General features: G+C 43.8%; 1 protein-coding gene across 1 annotated transcript in view; it reads right to left on the bottom strand.

Moving 5' to 3' along the window:
- Positions 1-21,295, bottom strand: part of EVC (EvC ciliary complex subunit 1) — a 436,134-nt gene that overhangs the window by 367,918 nt on the left and 46,921 nt on the right. Inside the window, exon 6 of the mRNA XM_069203012.1 lies at positions 17,869-17,967. Coding sequence (XP_069059113.1) covers positions 17,869-17,967 — 99 coding nt within the window. The remainder of the gene's footprint in view (positions 1-17,868; positions 17,968-21,295) is intronic.

Below are 21,295 nucleotides of genomic sequence, written 5' to 3'. Positions count from 1 at the left end.
ACTGTGAGGCCTGCTCCTTTCATAGGCCAACATTAGGGCTACCCTTATATACTGTTTGAGTGGTAGGTTCTGATAAGAAAGGGGTAGACTGGTCATATTTAGTATGGCCAGAATGGTAATACAAAATCCTGCTGACTGGCGAAGTTGGATTTAATAGTACTATTTTAGAAATTCTACTTTTAGAAAGTGAGCATTTCTCTGCACTTAAATCCTTCTGTGGCTTACAGCCTGTCTCGGCAGGGCTGGTTGACAGCTCCCTTGTGTATTTCACCTAGACAACCACAAACACAGGATGCTCAGTCACACCTGCACACATCTGTATACTGAATGGGTCTTCCTGGGCTGGAAGGGTGGAGGGCCTGACACTTACATTTCAAAGGGCAGTGGCCTGCCCTCACACAATGGACTTCAAAACCCCCTACTGGGACCCTGGCAGACAGGGTTGTACTGAAAGGGGACCTTGTGCACTTCAAAACCACTCTTTGAAGTCTCCCCACTTCAAAGGCACTTTTGGGTATATAAACTGGGTCCCTGACCCTACCAATTTAGACACTTCTTGGGAAAGACTATGCACCAGAACCTGCAACCTGCAAAGAGAATCTGCCTGGCTGCCCAAAGGACTCAGCTGGACTGCTTTGCTGTAAAGGACTGCTGCTTTGCTGTTGCCCTGCTGCCTTGCTGGCCTCTGGCTCTGTTAAGAAGTACTCTCCAAGGGATTAAGCTTGCCTCCTGTTCCTGAAGTCTCAGGGACGAAAAGACTTATTTCTGCAAAGAAACTCCTTGTGCAGCGAAAATCGATGCACAGCCTGCCAAGCGGTGAGAAAATCACTGATCGCTGAACCAGAACGACGCAGCCCAGCTCCCCAAGTGGAGATCGACGCAGCACCAGCATTGCGAACTGAAACTTCGACGCACAGCCCAACGGATCGACGCATCGCCGAGCCGGAACGATGCAGCCCGACTTCCTGTGAGAGGAATCAAGGCAGCACTAGCCGTACGACAGAAACTCTGCTGCATCGCCCACCGGATTGATGCAGCACCTGTGACTTTGTCCAGCATGCCCAGGATTTCCCCGCATCATCCCTCGGCATCAAAAGACCCCGCATCGCAAAGAGGATTGAAGCCTACATGCCTGAATTCGACGCAATGTCCTTGCCGTGTGGAAAAGAATAGACGCCTCATCTGTGTGCACACCTACCTTTTTCCACACATCTCCTCGTCTGCGGTCTTTGTGCGTGTAATTTTGACGCAAACCAGGTACTTTATGCTTGCAAAAGACAGTTGTTGATTTTAAGACCTAAAGACTCTTCTTATCATTACAAAAGTGATGTTTCAACTTGTGATAATCAAAACTTGATAGTTTTGACCTTAATTCAATTAGATAAATATCCTATATTTTTCTAAACCTGTGTGGTGTCTTTCTGCCTTGTTCTCATTGTGTTATTGCATGATTTATTGCACAAATACTTTACACACTGCCTTCCAAGTTAAGCCTGACTGCTCAGTGCCAAGCTGCCAGAGGGTGGGCACAGGATAATTTGGATTGTGTGTGATTTACCCTGACTAGGATTGTGGTCCCTACTTGGACAAGGGTGTATACCTCTGCCAACTACAGACCCCATTTCTAACATTGGTGATTAGTGGTGAGGATAGGACTTGTATTTAGCAGTAACATACAATAGCTATGTGTACACTATCTACCCACAGTTGAAGGTCCTCTTGATTTTTTCTCTTTTTTCTGCAATTTCGTTTTTCTGCTTGCCAGTTTCATCAAATTCTCATACAACATGTCTCTGGCTGGGTCCCAAGCAGGAGCTGGAGAGTTTGATCTAGCCAAGCTGGAGACATACACTGTTAGCCAAATGAAGGGGTTCTGCAAGGGGATGGGAGTACCTACCCGGGGTGCCTCCAGGAAGGAGTACCAAAAGGCGCTTAGGGCCTGGGCAGAAGCCCGTTCACAAGAGAATGTTGTGGTGGAGGAGCCAGAGGATGGCCCCTCAGAGGATTTGCCACCAGCAGCGGGGGATGTTACCCTTGGAATTGTACCCGGTGCTAAACCAGGGAGCAGTGTCTCTAGCCATGGCCTGAACACAGAGGAAAGGAGGGAGGAGAGTGAATTTCAATTGCAAATGGCAAAGTTAAACATGGAGGCACAGGAAAGAAAGGCTGAGAGAAAAGTCAAACAAGCTGAGGCTGAAAGGGCTTTGGCTGAGAAGAAACTTTTGTTGGTTCATGAACTGAGTCACAAAGAGCCGGACATCAAGGCTAGGCAGTCTGAATCCAGCAGTGATGGTGGCAGCATACATGCAGGACCTGCTGGGGACAAGAAGGTTGTTATACCGAAAAATGTGGTGCCAAGTTATGTGGCGGGACATGGCATTGATAAATGGTTGGCTGCTTATGAATTTGCACTAAGCGCTCAGGGGGTTCCTTAAGAGCAATGGGGGGCAGGATTGTGGGGATATGTGGCAGTTGTTGGGAGGGACATTAGATCCAAAGGGTCAGAACACATACTCACCCATGAAACCCACTTTACTTGCCAAGTTTGGGCTGACTCCTGAGAAGTACTGCCAGAGGTTCAGGGACAGCATCAAGCTCTCCACACTAACTTGGGTAGACTTTTTTGATGTTTCCAGTAAGGCACTGAAGGGTTGGGTGCGGGACAGTAAAGTAGATGACTACATGGGGTTAGATAATTTGATCCTAAGAGCATATGCTCAGTGTTTGCTTTACAGGGGTGCGCCAGCACCTAGCTGACAGAAAGATGACTGATCCTAGAAAGCTTGCTGAGGAGGCAGACCTCTGAGTTAGCACCAGAGTGTCCAAAAAGTTATCTGGGATGCACCCACAAACGTGGTCAGGGTTTCCATCAGAAGAAAGAGGGGAGAGAAAAACTTCCCAGGGGGGTGGTTGTAACCAGTCCCAACCTGAATATGAAAAGAGACCAGGATTCTTTGATAAAAAGAAAGGGAGTTGTACCCAAATGCCTAGAGTGCACCAAGTTTGGTCACTACAAGGGCGACTTCAAGTGTCCCATGCGGGCACAGCTCCCCACTGGAGGGCAGACACCTTGTCTGGCTAGCATAGCGCTCGGCGAGGAGGCAGTCCCAGATACTTTTGGGCAACAGATAGAGGTAACCCTAGTGTCCTTGGGAGATGAGTAAATGGTGCCAAAATCACACATGCCTGTCAATACTTCCAAGTAGAGGCAGTACGTCACCATTAATGGGCAAAGGGTGGAGGTTCTGTGTGACACAGGAGCCAGCATGACTACTGACGTTCCTGTGGTGGCTGATATGGTCCCAGAGGAGGAGGCCCCTGAGCCAATTGGGGAGGACATCGCCGCCCTGGGTAACCTGCCTGAGCTTGCTGGCTGGCAAGTTGAGGGTGAGACAACCAGGGATGAGTTCTGCCAAGCGCAGAAAGAGTGCGAAATGCCACAGCCCAGGCAGGAGGTGAAGCCTCTGGCGATCACCATATCTATTGGGAGAATGATGTCCTTTACAGTGAGCTCAAAGTACCAGAAGCTGGGGAAGCATGTGTGCTGGTGGTTCCCTAGTGCTAACAGGCCTTCCTATTGGGGTTGGCTCACGACATCCCCCTGGTGGGAAATTTGAGGCAAGATAAGACCTTTGCCAGGCTTGTCACCCACTTTTATTGGCCACAAATGTGGGTAGCCTCAGATGCTTTCTGTAGGTCCTGCCCAACCTGTCAGACTATAGGGAAGAAAGGGAAAAGGCTAAAAGCCCCCCTAATCCCGCTCCCCATCATTGGCACGCCCTTTGCAAGGGTGGGCATTGACGTCTTTGGTCCCTTTGACCCCAAAACTGCCCTAGGAAACAGGTTCATCCTGGTTTTGGTGGCTCATGCCACCCGCTATCCAGAGGCGATTCCTCTAAGGACAGTGACTGAACCAGTGGTGACCAGAGCTCTGATGGAGATATTTATCAGTGTAGGATTCCCAAAAGAGGTTGGGTCTGAAAGAGGCACAAACTTCAAGTCTGCGTACATCAAGTCCATGTGGGATACGTGTGGGGTGACCTACCAGTTCACCACCCCTTGCCATCCTCAATCCAATGGGATTGTAGAAAGGTTCAACAAGACCCTAAAAGGCATGATCACAGGCCTACCAGAGGCCATGACGCGTAAGTGGGATGTCTTCTTACCATGCTTTCTCTTTGCTTATAGAGAGGCTGGAAAGGGGTGATGTTCAGCCCCTTTGAACTTCTGTCAGGGGACCCCTAAACATAGTGAAAGAGGGGTGGGAGAAAGCTCCCAGGAACCTCCCAGGATGTGGTCAGTTAAATGCTGGCCCTCCGCAACCACATGCAATGCTTGTGGAAACAGGCCAAGTGCAACCTCGAGGCCAGTCAAGAGATGATGAAGCAGTGGTATGACCAGAGAGCCACCCTGGTTGAATTCTCACCTGGAAACAAAGTATGGATAATGGACCCAGTAGAGCCTAGGGCTCTCCAGGGCAGCTGGACTAGCCAATTCAAGGTTAAGGAGCAGAAGAGGGAGGCCACTTACTTAGTGGACCTCAAGTCCCCCAGAAACTCCCTAAGGGTGCTCCATCAAAAACAGACTGAAGCCTCATTTTGAGAGGTCTGAAGTCAGCATGCTTCTGGTGACAGATGAGGGTTTGGAAGAGGAGAGTGAGCCTCTCCCCGACCTCTTCTCTGCCAAAGAACGTAATGGGTCAGTGGAGGGTGTCAATCTCACTGACTGCCTGACCCTAGATCAGAGAAGAGACTGCTACGGGTTATTGGAGCAGTTCTCTTCCCTGTTTTCCCTCACCCCTGGACTCACACACTTGTGTGTCCATGACATTGACACAGGAGACAGTCCCCCTGTGAAAAATAACATTTACAGAGTGTCAGATAAGGTGAGGTCCGGCATCAAGGAGGAAGCTGCCAAGATGCTGGCTCTTGGGGTGATAGAGAAGTCTGGCAGTCCTTGGTCCAGCCCAGTGGTGTTGGTTCCCAAGGCTGCTGCTCCCAGTGCCAAGCCAGAGCTTAGGTTTTGCGTGGACTACCAGGGTCTCAACTCTGTCACAAAGACATATGCTCACCCCATCCCCCGAGCTGATGAGCTCATAGACAGGCGAGGGGCTGTCAAGTTCCTTAGTACCTTTGACCTCATGTCAGGGTACTGACAGATCGCCTTGACTGAAGGGGCAAAAGAGAGATCAGCTTTTTCTACTCCTGATGGTCATTACCAGTTCTGGGTCATGCCCTTTGGACTGAACAATGCCCCTGCTACCTTCCAACGGTTGGTTAACGGGGTCCTAGCAGGCAAGGATGCCTTCTGTGCAGCCTATCTAGATGACATCGCTGTCTATAGTTCCAGCTGGGAGGAACACCTGCTCCACCTCAAGGAGGTGCTTCAGGCACTTCAACAGGCAGGCCTGACCATCAAGGCCAGTAAGTGCGAGAATGGGCAGAGTTCTGTTGTGTACTTGGGACACCTAGTAGGTGGTGGCAAGGTGCAGCCCCTCCAGGCCAAGATTGAAATAATCAAGGCCTGGCAACCACCTGGAACCCAAACAGAGGTGAAAGTCTTCTTAGGTCTCACCGGATACTACAGAAGATTTGTTAAGGGTTATGGCTCCATAGTGGCCCCCTTAACAGAACTCACATCCAAGAAGCAACCTAGGTTGGTGAATTGGACAGAGGTTTGTCAGAAAGCCATTGACTCCCTGAAGAAAGCCATGTGCACAGCACCTGTGTCAAGGCCCCTGACTACTCCAGAGAATTCATCATGCAGACAGACGCTTCAGAGCATGGCATAGGGGCGGTCCTAGCACAGCTGAATGAGGAGGGCCTAGACCAACCTGTAGTCTTTATTAGCAGAAGACTATTACCACGGGAACAGAGGTGGAGTGCTATTGAAAGAGAAGCATTTGCTGTGGTCTGGACACTGAAGAAGCTGAGACCATACCTGTTTGGGACTCACTCCCGGGTTGAGAGAGACCATAGGCCCCTCAGGTGGTTCATGCAGATGCAGGGTCCTTCCCCCTGTGATGACCACTTCCTGGGAAGTGTTGCAAAAATCAATCCCAGGGAGCAACATTCCTCAAAAATCCATCATGGCTGAAAGTGATTTTTGGAGGTTACATCTAGCTGAGCCCACCCACTGGTGTGGCTAAAAATCCTAAACACACCCCTCTCCTGCCCTCTCCTAATCTAATCAAGGGGGCACCTAATTGTCTGGGTTTTGCAGGATGTGGGGGGTGTTGCTGGGTTGGTCCAAATGTCCTTCTCTGCCTTTCAAGACCAGTTTGGCAGCCCTCCCCCTTCCTGCCTCACCATCTGCTGAGGGGAGATCTCCTCCAACAGGCACATCTCTTTGTGTGAAGCCAGGCTACTTCACACATCATCAAGGCAGCCTGGCCAGGCTGCCAGAGGCTGGCCAATTAGAGCACAGTAGCAAAAACACTGCAGGGCTGAAGTTGGCAACTTTTCAGGTAAAGTTCAAAACTCTTTACCTGAACAAGTTATATTAAATCCCGCAACTGGAAGTTGTGGGATTTATTATAACAATTAATTTGATACCAAACTTCTGGTATCTGTTACCTAAGAGGACTTTAAAAATTCAAATAAAGTCTCCCCTTTCTAGCCTATGGAGGCCATTCACTACAATGAGGGAAAAACAAATTTAGCTGTTTTACCTCACCAGGGTTTATAAAACTATTTTTATAAGGTCTGTGCTTATAGTTACATGTCACCCAGCCCTAGGGGCACATAGGGTACACCTTAAGGGTGACTTATATGTAAAAATAAGGTAGTTTAAGACTTTGGAACTACTTTTAATTCCAAAGTCGAATTTGCATATAACTTTAAATTAAAAGCAGCCAGCAAGGCAGGCCTGCCTTTAAAATGACACTGGGCACCTCAGCAGTGCACCTATGGGTGCACTACCTATGCTGGGGTCCCTAAACCTACATGCCCTACCATATACTAGGGATTTATAGGTAGGTTGACTAGGTAGCCAATTATAATTAGCCTAATTTGCATACTGATTTTACACAGAGCACAGGCCCTGGGACTGGTTAGCAGTACCCAGGGCACCATCAGAGTCAGGAAAACACCAGCAAAAAGTGGAAAATGGGGAATAAAAGTTAGGGGGCCTCTGCAATCACCCCTGTTCTCTCACAACCAGTGCTAAAGTTCATATGCCCTCTCCCTTAAAACATTGTGACATTAGCTCATACCCAATTGGCATATTAAATGTACTTGTAAGTCCCTAGTAAAGTGCACTGCATGTGCCCAGGGCCTGTAAATTAAATGCTACTAGTGGGCCTGCAGCACTGATTGTGTCACCCAAATAAGTAGCCCCTTAACCATGTCTCAGGCCTGCCATTGCAAGGTCTGCATGTGCAGTTTTACTGTCACTTCGACTCGGAATTAAAAGTACTTGCCAAGCCTGAAACTACCCTTTTCCTACATATAAGTCACCCTTAGGGTGACTTATATGTATAATAAGGGGAGGGTGTAGTATTGAGTTTATTTCTAGTATAATAATGTAGATAGTGTTTTGGTGTAATGTTTTAATGTGGGATTGTATTCTGTGTTTTAGGAGTATTTGTATTATGTATGATCTATTTAGTATCTTCCAGCTTCACCCCTGGCATTTGGTATCTTCCTCAGCTGGACAGCATTCCGTGCTGGACAGTTGATGGTGCTGGAGGTTTGGATGAAGACTGGAGTTCCTGTTTTACTATGTATGAAGTATATCTGAAATAAACATGATTTCAACTTCATCTACATGGACTTATTTTCATCTCCAGGATTGATACTACATTTAGGTGACGAGCTGGCGAACTCCATCCTTCGACAGGAACTCTGGTCTATTTTGATCTTGGTATTGTTGGTTACCTATCACTAATTTTCTTTCATCCGTGTCCTTTTCTATCTTTACATCGTTCTCAATATCTGTTTTATATTCATCTTTATTGTTTTATTTGTTTATATTTTCCTCTTCATTTTTTTTTCCTGTTTATACATCATTTGTTTACTACAGCATACGTGGTTTTTGTTTTACTGAGTCTTTGGTGATTCCTTCACTCTCCGGTCGCTTATGAATCATGTGTCTCTTTTGTTTTCTTAATCCAACGCGCTTCCGTTTACCGCTGAGCTGTGCATCTAGTTGCATAGCAACGAAGAGCGCGGTGTGTTAATTTGATTACGCGCACGTGGCTGTGCGCTGTGAGAGGGAATGAATACGGGTGTTTCCTTTTGCCGCGAAGCTGTGTACCTTGTTGCATAGCAACGAAGAGCGCGGTGTGTTTATTTAACTCTGTGCACGTACCGTGCTGTCAGAGTAAATGTTTTCTGCTCGTGCTTTGTTTTCGGTTGCTTGGCAACATGCAGCAACTTTGAACGCTTAACACGCACGAGTTGCAGGTTGCTTTAATGTTTATATTTCTGATACATGGGTACTCGCGCATGCATTACCATTTATCTAAAGTGTCGCTCTCAAAATACTTGTATATTCACACTTCTACTGAATATTCAGCTTTGTCTTTATTAAGGTTTTGTAAACAGGATTTCAGTACAATATTGTACTGCTTGAAAATTTGAATAATACAAAATCTTTCTATTGTTTATTACTATTCTCTAATCTCTTGAGTTTTTTTTCACTTAATCTTTTTATCTTTTCATCATTATTTTCGTTCCTTCTTCTTCACTTCTCTCTGCAGATTTCTTGTTTGTATCTTTTTAATTATATTTTTTGTTTTCTTACTTATTCATTTAATTTTTTTTTGACATTCATCATGCAAAACATCTCTCCTCCCCCTTTCCTCTCATCTTCTCCGGGTGAACCAACAATTCCTTGGTCAAAATGGAAAAAAGTTTTCTTAACTTATTTGAAAGTCTGCGGTACAAACTTGTCCATTGAGAGGAAAACGTCACTTCTCCAACACTGCTTAGGTGCAGAAGGACAGGAAATATTAGAGACATTACCTGCGGTATCAAATTTGGATGGAGCAGTTGGTGATGCTCCCTTGAATGATTTTCATGAGACGCTTCTTCGTCTTGACACGCATTTCTTACCCAAAGTCTCTATTCTTCTACAAAGGTTTTATTTTGGGAAAAGCAAACAGATGGATGAAGAATCTATTGAAGACTACTGTATATAACAAAACTACGCAAATTAGCTTCTCTTTGCAATTTTGGTGCTAATATAGAGGAACATATACGTGACCAATTTATGTTAGAATGCAAATCTGACAAAATCAGAGAAGCTCTATGGTCAAAGAGTGATCCGTCTCTTGATGAAGTATTGAAAGTTGCTAAACAAATTGAGCATTCTCAATCCTGTATTGAAATGTTAAAGAATTCAAAAGTTGCTCCTTCTTTAAACAAAATAGATTCCAAACCTAAAAGCTCTGTAAATATAAGGAACAAAAATAAGACTTTTTGTTTTAGATGTGGTTCACCTTCACATTTAGCAAATTTTAAAGATTGTCCAGCTGTCCAAGTTGTTTGCAATAGGTGCAACAAAAAAGGTCATTTTGCTAAATGTTGCAAGTCTGTTAACAAGAACATTGCAAAAATTAATGAAGTTACTGATGACAACGATAATCAACCATTCATTTTACAAGTGGTAAATGATGTTAATTGTATTTCCACAATTCATTGTGAATATCCAAAAGATCTTGTGATGATTAATGATATTCCTGTCACTATGATGATGGACTCTGGGGCAAAGTTATCTCTGGTGTCTGTAAAAGATTATGTTACACATTTTGAAGGCAAAGTTGATCTTTTGACACCAGATGTTTTGCCTTTCTCGTATGGTGGCAAACCTATTGAATTAAAAGGATATTTTAAAGCAAAGCTTGGTTTCAAAGCCAGTGAAATAGTTGGGAAAATATATGTTCCTGTTGTCGGAGATACCATATTGAGCTGGCCCCATCAGAAGGAATTGGGAATAATTCTGAATCCTAATGCTGTACCGCACGTTTTGGTCCAAGAAGTGTCTGATCTTGAACGCCAATTGTGGAGTGAATATCCTGAGGTTTTTAGTTCCAATGTGGGGTGTGTAAAAGACTATAAGCATCAGATTGTCCTGAAAAAAGATGCTCTACCCGTGGCTTCTAAAGTACGGAATGTTCCGATGAGTTTAAGAGGAAAAGTGAAACAAGAACTTGAAAGGCTTAAGGACAGTGGGACCATTGAGGAGGTTGAGGCAGCACAATGGATAGCTCCTATAGTAGTTGTGACCAAACCTTCTGGAGACATTAGACTGTGCATTGATTTACGCAACTTGAACAAGGAAGTGGTGGAGGACAGATTTCCTCTACCTAACATCAATGAAATGATAAGTACATTAGGAGATGCAAAGGTTTTTTCCACTCTTGATCTTACTTCTGCATACCATCAAGTACAACTGACTGAAGACTCTAAACTCCTTACCTCTTTTATTACTCCATTTGGAGTTTTTAAATTCAATCGTATGCCTTTTGGTTTATGTTCAGCAGCGGCTGTTTTCCAAAGACTAATGCAAAGACTTTTAGGGGGTTTGAAGGGAGTGTGTTTTTTCCAAGATGGTGTTCTTGTATTTACTAACACTCAAGAAGAGCATGTTAAGAAACTGAGAAGTGTACTTTCATTGTTCAAAGCCAAAGGAATCACTCTGAAAAAAGAAAAGTGTAAATTTGTCCAGTCTCAAATAACATATTTAGGACATGTTATATCTGGTGAGGGTGTTAAACCAAAAAATGACTTAGTACATACTATTATACGTTTATCCACTCCAAGCTGTAAAAAAGATATTCAAGTTTTTTTAGGAATGGCAGAATTCTATGCCAGGTATATTCCAAACTTTGCTAAAAGATCAAACACAATTAGATCCTTGCTCAGGAAGGGCAGTGAATTTGTTTGGTCAAAGGAGTGTGAGATGGAATTTCAGGACCTTAAGGAAGCCCTGAATTCTGCCCAATTCTTAACTAGTTTTCAACCAGGCATTCCTTGTTATCTTATTACTGATGCATCTGATAAAGGTATAGGGTGTGTACTAAAACAACTAAGGAATGGTGTTGAGACTACTGTTGCTTTTGCATCCCGTAGTCTTCATGGTGCAGAATTTAATTATTCAACAATTGAGAAGGAGGCACTCGCGATTTATTGGGCTGTTAAGAAGTTTAGGCAATTTCTGTGGGGAATATCTTTTGAGGTACGTTCCGATCATAAACCTTTGCAAGAGATTTTTAAGAAAAAGGGTTTAGACAATGTATCTTCACGCATCTGTAAATGGATAGTGGGACTCCAAGATTATCAGTTTACAGTAAAATATGTTCCGGGTTGTGACAACAGAACAGCTGATTGCTTGTCTAGGTTAGTAGTGGATGATGTATCCGATGAGTGTGATAGTATGTCATGGTGGACAGAGGACGAAATACAAGTGTGTGCCTTAACAGATGGGTGTGTTTCAGAAATTGAATGGCGTGAGGAGTTGACTAAAGATGAGAATCTTTCTAAAGTAATGCAATTGTTGTTGTCAAAGGAATTGAAAGATTGCCGTGATATTTCACTTTCTTCTTACAAGAAAGTGTGGAATGAATTGTGGTTACATGAGGGATTGTTACTAAGAGGTAACAGACTTGTCCCTCCGTCATCTCTACGTGATCAACTCCTTGCTCTATCACATTCTGGGCATCCTGGTATAAGTAAAACTAAGGAAAGAATGAGGGCGTTGTATTGGTGGCCGGGAATGGATATTGCTCTAGAAAGGAGAGTACGAGATTGCTATGAATGCTGTTTAGCGGACAAATCTCTTAAGGTGAGGACTCAACCGTTAATACTTAAGGAAATTCCAAATGAAGTTTGGGAAGAAGTTGCCATTGACATTATGGGACCAGTATCATCTAAGTCTAGTTCTAAGTATATTATTGTATTGATGGATATGCTTTCTCGCTGGCCGGAGGTTTGCATAACTTCGGAGATTTCTTCAAAAGTAGTGGTGGATTTTCTTTCTAAGGTTTTCAGCAGAGAGGGTAATCCTGCTGCTATTTTGTCTGACAATGGTGTTCAATTTATCTCAAAATTCATGAGAGATTTTCTTTCTTCTAGAGGAATTGTTCATAAAAAATGTGCACTGTGTCATCCAGAGACCAATGGCATGGTGGAACGTTTCAATAGAACATTGAAATAAACTATACAGTTGGCTAAAGTGAATGGAGTTGATTGGGAGAGTTGGGTAGAAACGAAAGTTGAACACAGATTCACTCCACATTCCAGCACGGGTCAGACTCCTTTCTTATTGTTTAAAAAACGTGTGCCACATACTAAAATTGATCCTCCATGGCTTAAGAAGCATCTTTCTTATGCTTTAGATAGTGAGGTTATTAAAAGCAATGCTAAGAATAAGGATGAACGTCACCAACTGAGAAGAAAAGAAATCTATGACATTCGTAAATCGGTAAAAAAAATATTGTATGTGTTGGTGACAGAGTTAAAATTAAATTACCTGGAACCAGCAAGTCTAGCATATCTAGGTTCAGTCCTATATATGGAGTTGTTAAAATATACAAAGGGGCTGTCAAACTTGATGATGGACGGATTTGGAACTTGAATAGGATTGTTGTGGTATAAATTTGTGTGGGGAGGAGGGTGGTGTAGTATTGAGTTTATTTCTAGTATAATAATGTAGATAGTGTTTTGGTGTAATGTTTTAATGTGGGATTGTATTCTGTGTTTTAGGAGTATTTGTATTATGTATGATCTGTTTAGTATCTTCCAGCTTCACCCCTGGCATTTGGTATCTTCCTCAGCTGGACAGCATTCCGTGCTGGACAGTTGATGGTGCTGGAGGTTTGGATGAAGACTGGAGTTCCTGTTTTACTATGTATGAAGTATATCTGAAATAAACGTGATTTCAACTTCATCTACCTGGACTTATTTTCATCTCCAGGATTGATACTACAGAGGGTGCTATGTAGGTGAAAGGCAGGACACATACCTGTGTGTTTTATATGTCCTGGTAGTGGAAAACTCCTAAATTTGTTTTCTACTACTGCAAGGCCTGCTCCTTTCATAGGCTAACAATAGGGCTACCCTCATATACTGTTAGGTGGTAGGTTCTGATCAGAAAGGGGTAAACAGGTCATATTTAGTATGGCAAGAATATACAAAATCCTGCTGACTGGTGAAGTTGGATTTTATTATATTATTTTAGAAATGCTACTTCTAGAAAGTGAGCATTTCTCTGCACTTAAATCCTTTTGTGCCTTACAGCCTGTCTCCAATCCATGTCTGGGCTGAGCTGGGCTGGTTGACAGCTCCCTTGTGCATTTCACCCAGACAACCACAAACACAGGATGCTCAGTCACACCTGCACACATCTGCATACTAAATGGGTCTTCCTGTGCTGGAAGGGTAGAGGGCCTGACACTTACACTTCAAAGGACAGTGGCCTGCCCTCACACTCGACTGCCAAACTCCCTACTGGGACCCTGGCAGACAGGGTTGTACTGAAAGGGGACCTTGTGCACTTCAAAACCACTCTTTGAAGTCTCCCCCACTTCAAAGGCACTTTTGGGTATATAAACTGGGTCCCTGACCCTACCGATTTAGACGCTTCCTGAAAAAGACTGCACCAGAACCTGCAACCTGCCAAGAGAAGCTGCCTGGCTGCCCAAAGGACTCATCTGGACTGCTTTGCTGTAAAGGACTGCTGCCGTGCTGTTGCCCTGCGGCCTTGGTGGCCTCTGCCGAGAAGTGCTCCCCAAGGGCTTGGATTGAGTTTGCCTCCTTTTCTGAAGTCTCAGGGACAAAAAGACTTAATATCCGCAAAGAAACTCCTTGTGCAGCGAAAATCAATGCACAGCCTGCCAGAATCAACGCACAGCCTGCCCAGCGGTAAGAAAATCACTGCATTGCTGAACTGGAACGACACAGCCCGGCTGCCCGAGTGAAGATCAAAGTGCTTCTTTGTTTACCAAGTAGCGATTGTTGAGCGCTTCTTCATTTGCCAAGCCAACGCGTGCAGTGCTTCTTTATTTACTAGCCCAGCGCATGTACCACTTCCAGCCAGGCGTTTGGCGAGCACAGCCCAGCATTCTGCAATGCCACTCTGTGCTCGGCCCAACCGTCGTGATTGAGGACATCTGCACATGGCTGTCCAGTCACTGACAAGGTACTGTGAGTAAGGGGAGCGGGCCGACTGCGCAGCCTCCCTGTGCGCATACCCAGCAAGGCCCCGTGCGCCAGCTCTGGGCTGCCTGTTGTGTGTTTTTGCCATGCAGTGACTTCCAATTTCGAGGGGTTGGTCTGGCCGAGATCTCATGCAAACCATTCCAATTGGGATACTGCATTTGAATTATAATTGCAAGTGGTTTCCTAGTACTCCTCTAAAGAGGACTTACCGTATCTCCCAGAAAGGGACAAATTACTAAGCTTCGCTACTGCAAATATCAGTGAAAAAAAAGAAAGACACCATAACGACTGTTACAAAGTGATTGTTAACATGAAGGTGATATGAAGTAATTTCTTATGGAGACTATCACTTTAAATTATACAATCTTGCACTTCTCACCCGATCAGTGTCCCAAAGAAGCATAACTAAGTTCTAAATATCTGTGGTTTATAAAAGACGGACAAAGTGTGTTCACTTGCTCCAACAATAGGTAGCGAATTTGGCATACATCATTGTCATTTTGTTCTTCAATGTGTATGGATGGCATACACTATTACTGTATTGTGTCCTAGCATGTTCTAGCCACAATGCATTCATTCGGCATTGTACTCCACTTGTTTAAAGGAATAGCAACTGCCTTGCAATGCTTTTTACCTAATTAAGAAGTAAGGATAAGGTATGAGCTTTCCAAGTGGAGGAGAACTCTATTGTGGAAGGATTACCTTAGGAAAGTATATGAAATACAAGAAGATTTCCAATGATGTATGGAATATGTCTGAATGCAAAGTGTATGTGAATTGCAATACTAAGTCTACTGCCTTACATGTTGAATGGAAACTCAAGTTCTGCCCACATTAATTTTGCTTTCTTCTTTTCAACCAAGCGCTCTGATGTCTCTAGACGGCTATGCTAGAATAGGACATCCATTTTATTATGTAATACCTTTGTGAAAATTCATTAAAATAGGTTGGTTAAAGCATCTACCCCCTTCTGTGCCCAGGACGTAATGGTTACGTCCTGAGGCACAGTGCTCGTGTGCCCAGGACGTAACCATTACGTCCTGGGCACGGAGCCCAGAGGGAGCGCTAGCGCTCCCTCTGTGGGGTTCCCCCCCCCCCAAGGCAGGGATGGAAGGGGAAGCCCTTCCCCTTCCACCCCCGACCCCCCCATCCCCCCTGTGACATCAGCGCGCGAGTGCGCGCCGATTGTCACGAGGCCTCCTCCCATCGCGCTGGAAGCTCAGCTTCCAGCGCGATCAGAAGAGAAATGCAAAAGCATTTCTCTTCCGATCACGTGGAGGAGGCCGAGAGACTTCAAAGGGAAGGAAAGTTATTTCCTTCCCTTTGAAGTCTCTCTCAGCGTTTTGGCAGCCGGATTGCAAGCAATCCGCAAGCAATCCGGCTGTCAAAACACCCACTAGACACCAGGGATGTTTTTAAAAAAAATTAAATTGGCATGAGGGAGCGACCCCTTGGGCAAGGGTCGCTCCCAGGGGGGGCATTTTTTGTTAAAGGCCTTTTCGGCCTATAATTAGGCCGATCTGCCCCCGGGGGGGGGGGGCAGAAACCTCTAGGTGCCAGGGCAAAAAAAAACATTTGTGTTTTTTTTTTTTTTAGATGGGGAGCGACCCATTAGGCAAGGGTCGCTCCCCTGCGGGGCAAATTGTATTTAGACCATTTCTGCCCCCCCTTGGGGGCAAATCGGCCGATTTTAGGTCAATCTGCCCCCAAGGGGGGGCAGAAACAACTAGGCACCGGGGATCTTTTTTTTGCGCCAATGTCACGCAGGGGGAGCAAGGGTCGCTCCCCGGGGGGTAAATTTATTTTAGGCCATTTCTGCCCCCCCCTGGGGCCGGCTGATCTAGAGGCCAAAATCCACAGGTAGGCACTTTGCAAAAAACACCTCTGTTTTCTGTGAAAAATTGTGATGTGTCCACGTTGTGTTTTGGGCCATTTCCTTTCGTGTGCACTAGGCCTACCCACACAAGTGAGGTACCATTTTTATCAGGAGACTTGGGGGAACGCTGGGTGGAAGGAAATTTGTGGCTCCTCTCAGATTCCAGAACTTTCTGTCACCGAAATGAGAGGAAAAAGTGTTTTTTGGGTCAAATTTTGAGGTTTGCAAAGGATTCTGGGTAACAGAACCTGGTCAGATCCCCACAAGTCACCCCATCTTGGATTCCCCTAGGTGTCTAGTTTTCAAAAATGTGCTGGTTTGCTAGGATTCCCCAGGTGCCGGCTATTCTAGAGGCCAAAATCCACAGGTAGGCACTTTGTAAAAAACACCTCTGTTTTCTGTGAAAAAATGTGATGTGTCCACGTTGTGTTTTGGGCCATTTCATTCGTGGGCGCTAGGCCTATCCACACAAGTGAGGTACCATTTGTATCGGGAGACTTGGGGGAACACAGAATAGCAAAACAAGTGTTATTGCCCCTTGTCTTTCTCTAAATGTTTTCCTTCCAAATGTAAGGCAGTGTGTAAAAAAGATGTCTATTTGAGAAATGCCCTGTAATTCACATGCTAGTATGGGCACCCCGGAATTCAGAGATGTGCAAATAACCACTGCTTCTCAACACCTTATCTTATGGCCATTTTGGAAATACAAAGGTTTTCTTGATACCTATTTTTCACTTTTTATATTTCAGCAAATGAATTGCTGTATACCCGGTATAGAATAAAAACCCATTGCAAGGTGCAGCTCATTTATTGGCTCTGGGTATCTAGAGTTCTTGATGAACCTACAAGCCCTATATATCCCCGCAACCAGAAGCTTCCAGCTGACGTAACGGTATATTACTTTAAAAAATCTGACATCGCAGGAAAAAGTTACAGAGTAATACGTGGAGACAAATGGCTGTTTTTTTCACCTCAATTTCAATATTTTTTTATTTCAGCTGTTATTTTCTGTAGGAAACACTTGTAGGATCTGCACAAAATGACCCCTTGCTGAATTCAGAAATGTTTAGATTTCTGGGATCCAGCATTGGTTTCTCACCCATTTTGGTCACTAACTGGAAGGAGGCTGAAAGCACAAAAAGTAGTCAAAATGGGGTATGGCCCAGTAAAATGTCAAAATTGTATTGAAAAATTGGGTTTTCCAATTCAAGTCTGCCTGTTCCTGAAAGCTGGAAAGATGGTGATCTTGCCACCGCAAACCCTTTGTTGGTGCCATTTTCAGGGAAAAACCACGAGCTGCCTTCTGCAGCCCTTTTTTCCCATTTAAAAAAAAATAAAAAATTCACTGTATTTTGGCTAATTTCTTGGTCTCCTTCAGGGGAACCCACAAAGTCTGGGTACCTCTAGAATCCCTAGGATGTTGGAAAAAAAGGACGCAAATTTGGCGTGGGTAGCTTATGTGAACAAAAAGTTATGAGGGCCTAGCGCAAACTGCCCCAAATAGCCAAAAAAAGGCTCGGCACAGGAGGGTAAAAGGCCTGGCAGCGAAGGGACTACACAACTAATTTCATTTTGTTTGCAAGCTCTAGGCATTCATTCAAAACAAAAAGAATGTTAACTGAATCTTAAAATTTCTTGGGCTTGTCAGAGAATGAGGAGGTTTCTAAACGTTCCACACAATGAATATAAATGATGCATGGATGCTGAAAACATTGGGTTTTTATGCCATTGAAATACCGTGTTGCAATTAACTGGTTGTTTATTAGTATTGTAAGTGTTACTTATTGAAAACGGAATACTTAGATATTTTATTTAACACATGGGACTTACCGCCTCTAGTGTGGAAAGGACATTGAGGAACAGCTCTCTATCAATCTTCTTTTTCATCAATAAATCAGTGAAATACAATCGTATAACTTGAATAAACATCTGTCGGTAAGAAACAGGCACAATATAAAAGGCAGCACTGTAAAAATACCACTCCCCCATACAAAACATGCACACATAATGGCGTTTTCTGTATGATAAACTTAAGAGAACATTTTGACACTTTGCCATTAACACGTATAATCAGTTGACGGCAATGAAACGAGACATCAAAAGACTTTGTTGAATCAATTGATTTTTGGGATAAATCAGAGCAGTCTGGATTTCAAATAAATTGCTCAAGAACCAAAGTAAAGAAAATCTAAATTAAACATGTACTCCCTGGCAACCTCCCTGTAGTTGCAGGTAACAAACAATCCCAGTATGCTAACAGAACAAAATAATGAAACAGGATGTATAAAAAAATATATATATATTCGAGCTAATATAAGTATAGCAGTTAACGCATGCATGATCAATATGAAATAAAATTAAAAAGAAAGGATTATTGAAAAGGTCGAAAAGGTGCTCAATTTTTGCTGAGCCTGTTTTCGTTGGCTATAGGACTCTGCACACGTTACGCTTGCTAACCAATAGTAAAATGGTATAATTGTTATACACCTGATTGGTACATTTAATTAATTTAAAAGTCTTTAATATGTGGTACTTGCTGTATCTGGGGCCTGTAAGTTAAATGCTACAATGGTGCTGGAGAACTCATTGTGCAACTCACTAAAGTAGCCTGCATTAGGCCTTCCATTGCAGCATGTGTGCAGCTCTTCAGCTGCTATTTCAACTTCTCAAATAAACCAGGTTTAAATGTTCCTTTTTAGTATTTACAAGTCACCCCTAAAGTAGGCCCTAAAGACTCACAGATATTTAAAGGAAGAACAATGTTTCAACTTATTGCATTTAATAAGTGCAAAATGCAGTTAAGGGAGCAGCTAGAAAAATGTTCATTATAATTTAAAATAATTTTCAATGGTAAATTTGGATTTTAAATGACTATTTTGAAAATGGCAATTTTTAGAAAGTTGGCATTTTCCAGGCTCAACCAAACGTGCCTTTCTGCCAGTGTCCAGCGTCACCAGACTGTAAATGACTCCTCTGTGGTGTGCTGCGCATTCGTCACAGACAGTGGACAAAAGCTCCTGGACTTGGAGAAGTGAGGGTCTTCCTGGCAGGATGGCTGGGAAGCAGCTATGCCCCTGCCCTCATTACACTTCAAAGGGTAAAGTGGGGCTGTACCCAGCCTTTCATGACTTCAAAAGAAATCTACCCTGTCCCTGGGAGATGCAGTGAACACCTTTGCAATGCTGCCCATTGTTTCACTAGCCAGGCTGGAGCCAAACCCGGGAGAAAGGGAAGAACTGACCAGAGACAGTTTTTGAGTTAGACAAAAGGGTGTTTCCCAATCACAGACTGGCTCCTAGAATAAGTGGCATCCCCAGAACCTGTAGTCAGAATTCTCCTGGACCTGAGAAGATTCAGAAGAGAGATTACCCTACTGTTTCAAGAAGGAAGATTGGACCCGCTTGCTTTGAACCCTCGACCCCATAAGTGATGCCAAGTGTCAATTGGTTGACCTCCTGTTTGAGCTACAGGAACATAAGCTTCTAGAGTCTTTTCCTGCTCTCCAGCTGATCAGACCTGACCATGTCTCTTCTGTTGGCCTCTTTGGGAGTGAGTCCTAACTCACAAGTGCTGTCCTCAAGGTCCTTGACCCTTAGCTGGAGTCAGAGTGCATTTTTCACTGCATCACTTAAGGTTACATTGTATCCGACACAGAGAGTAGCTGAGCCCCAGAGACGTGCACAGTGCCTAACCAAAGGCTTGCCCAGATCTGATGCCAAGTTATGCAGAGCCCTGCAGAGCCTCACTGCACAGCTTCGCTGGATCTGACGCAAAGAGACGCAGAGCCCCAGAGCCCCACAGAGCATCACTGTGCAGCTTCCGAGCCCTAGCTTCACGGGGCTAGACGCAGACTGACACCGAATCCCACAGAGCCATGCAAATCCTAGCCATAAGCTTCACCGCATCCAAAGCTGAGAGATGCAAAGCCATGCTGTGTAGTCCTCAAACCTAATGAAGAAAGTAAAACCTCCAGCGGGATGAACCTAGTCTTGTATCCAGCACGGTTGGTCTCAACTTGTGATTTTGTCCCAGTCCAGTGTACCCTTAGTTAGATACCCTAAGTTCGTGCTTCACGCTTCTTGGTACTATTTTGAACTAAAACATTAAAATAAACCTCTCTGGTTCTGCTGATTGGAGTTTTGTCATTTTGGTGTCATCGTATTTGCTAAAATATACTCTATTTCCCTAAATTGGTTTGAGCTTTTTCATGCACTGTGTTTTAATTTTTTAATTGTCTGAGTGCTGCCTAAATACTTATTGCTCTAAGTCTGACGGCGTGTTTGCCATGCTACCAGAGGGTAAAGCACAGATTTCATAAATTACTTTTGTGTTTCACCATGACAAGGATTGTCATTATGTGATGTGGGGTTTCACCCCCTTCTACCAATAATCCCATTTCTTACACTATTGTGCAAAAAAGTGATGGGTGGAATGCTTGAATTAATTTCAGCACCTGGTAATTACTCAGGGCTGCATCACAGTCCATCATTATTTTGCACAACATGCCACCACAGATAGGGCCCATCCATATGCAAATCAGTCTTCACCTTGCTTTAGTAGGAACCGCCCCAACTGCCAGGCCAGGTACTTCCTGAACTGGAAAACAAGCAACCTAATACCTGTTTTGTCCTGATTAGGGCTCATCTGTAAGTTACAGCTTGGTTCCAGTAACACAGTGTGCACAGGACCCAAGTCTGGACATACTCCTAATAGTTCGACCTTATGGTCAAGAGACAGTTCAAAGCATGGCTGCATTTCTTTCATCTGTGCGTAGTCTGTAATTTATTTGTATCTAGGTGGTCATGAGTATTGTAAAATACCTTTATTACTTTGGAAACTAGAATTTTTATATCAAACATTTATTATCTTGTGGATTTACTACACAAAGTTCCAAAGGTGAGCTCAAAACATTCCAATGTCTAGGAAATGTATTGTAGAAAGCACAATATGAATTTTTATGCTTGAAGATCTCTCTAAGGAGCAGCTTTCCTACAGAAATCTCAGAGCAAGGTTTAGCTGGCAATCTAAGCAATGTACTGCTGCAAGCCCTAAGTCAAAATGTCAGCCTCATACATTGACTGAGACTGAAGAGCTTATTGAATACAACTGGTGTAATATCTATACTTTAGTGTAATTAAGGAAACCCCAGTGTGAACATGGAACAGTTTTGATGATGATAATAAGTACTTAGAAAGCGTGAATTGCATACTTTAAAACAATTGTGTCCTGGTTCCAGTTTTGAGTGCTTAAATCAGTT

This window comes from Pleurodeles waltl, chromosome 1_2 (genome assembly GCF_031143425.1).
Source record: "Pleurodeles waltl isolate 20211129_DDA chromosome 1_2, aPleWal1.hap1.20221129, whole genome shotgun sequence".
Taxonomy (NCBI): Eukaryota; Metazoa; Chordata; class Amphibia; order Caudata; family Salamandridae; genus Pleurodeles; species Pleurodeles waltl.
The sequence above is the reverse complement of the archived record's forward strand: the minus strand, read 5'-3'. Positions and strand labels throughout refer to the sequence as shown.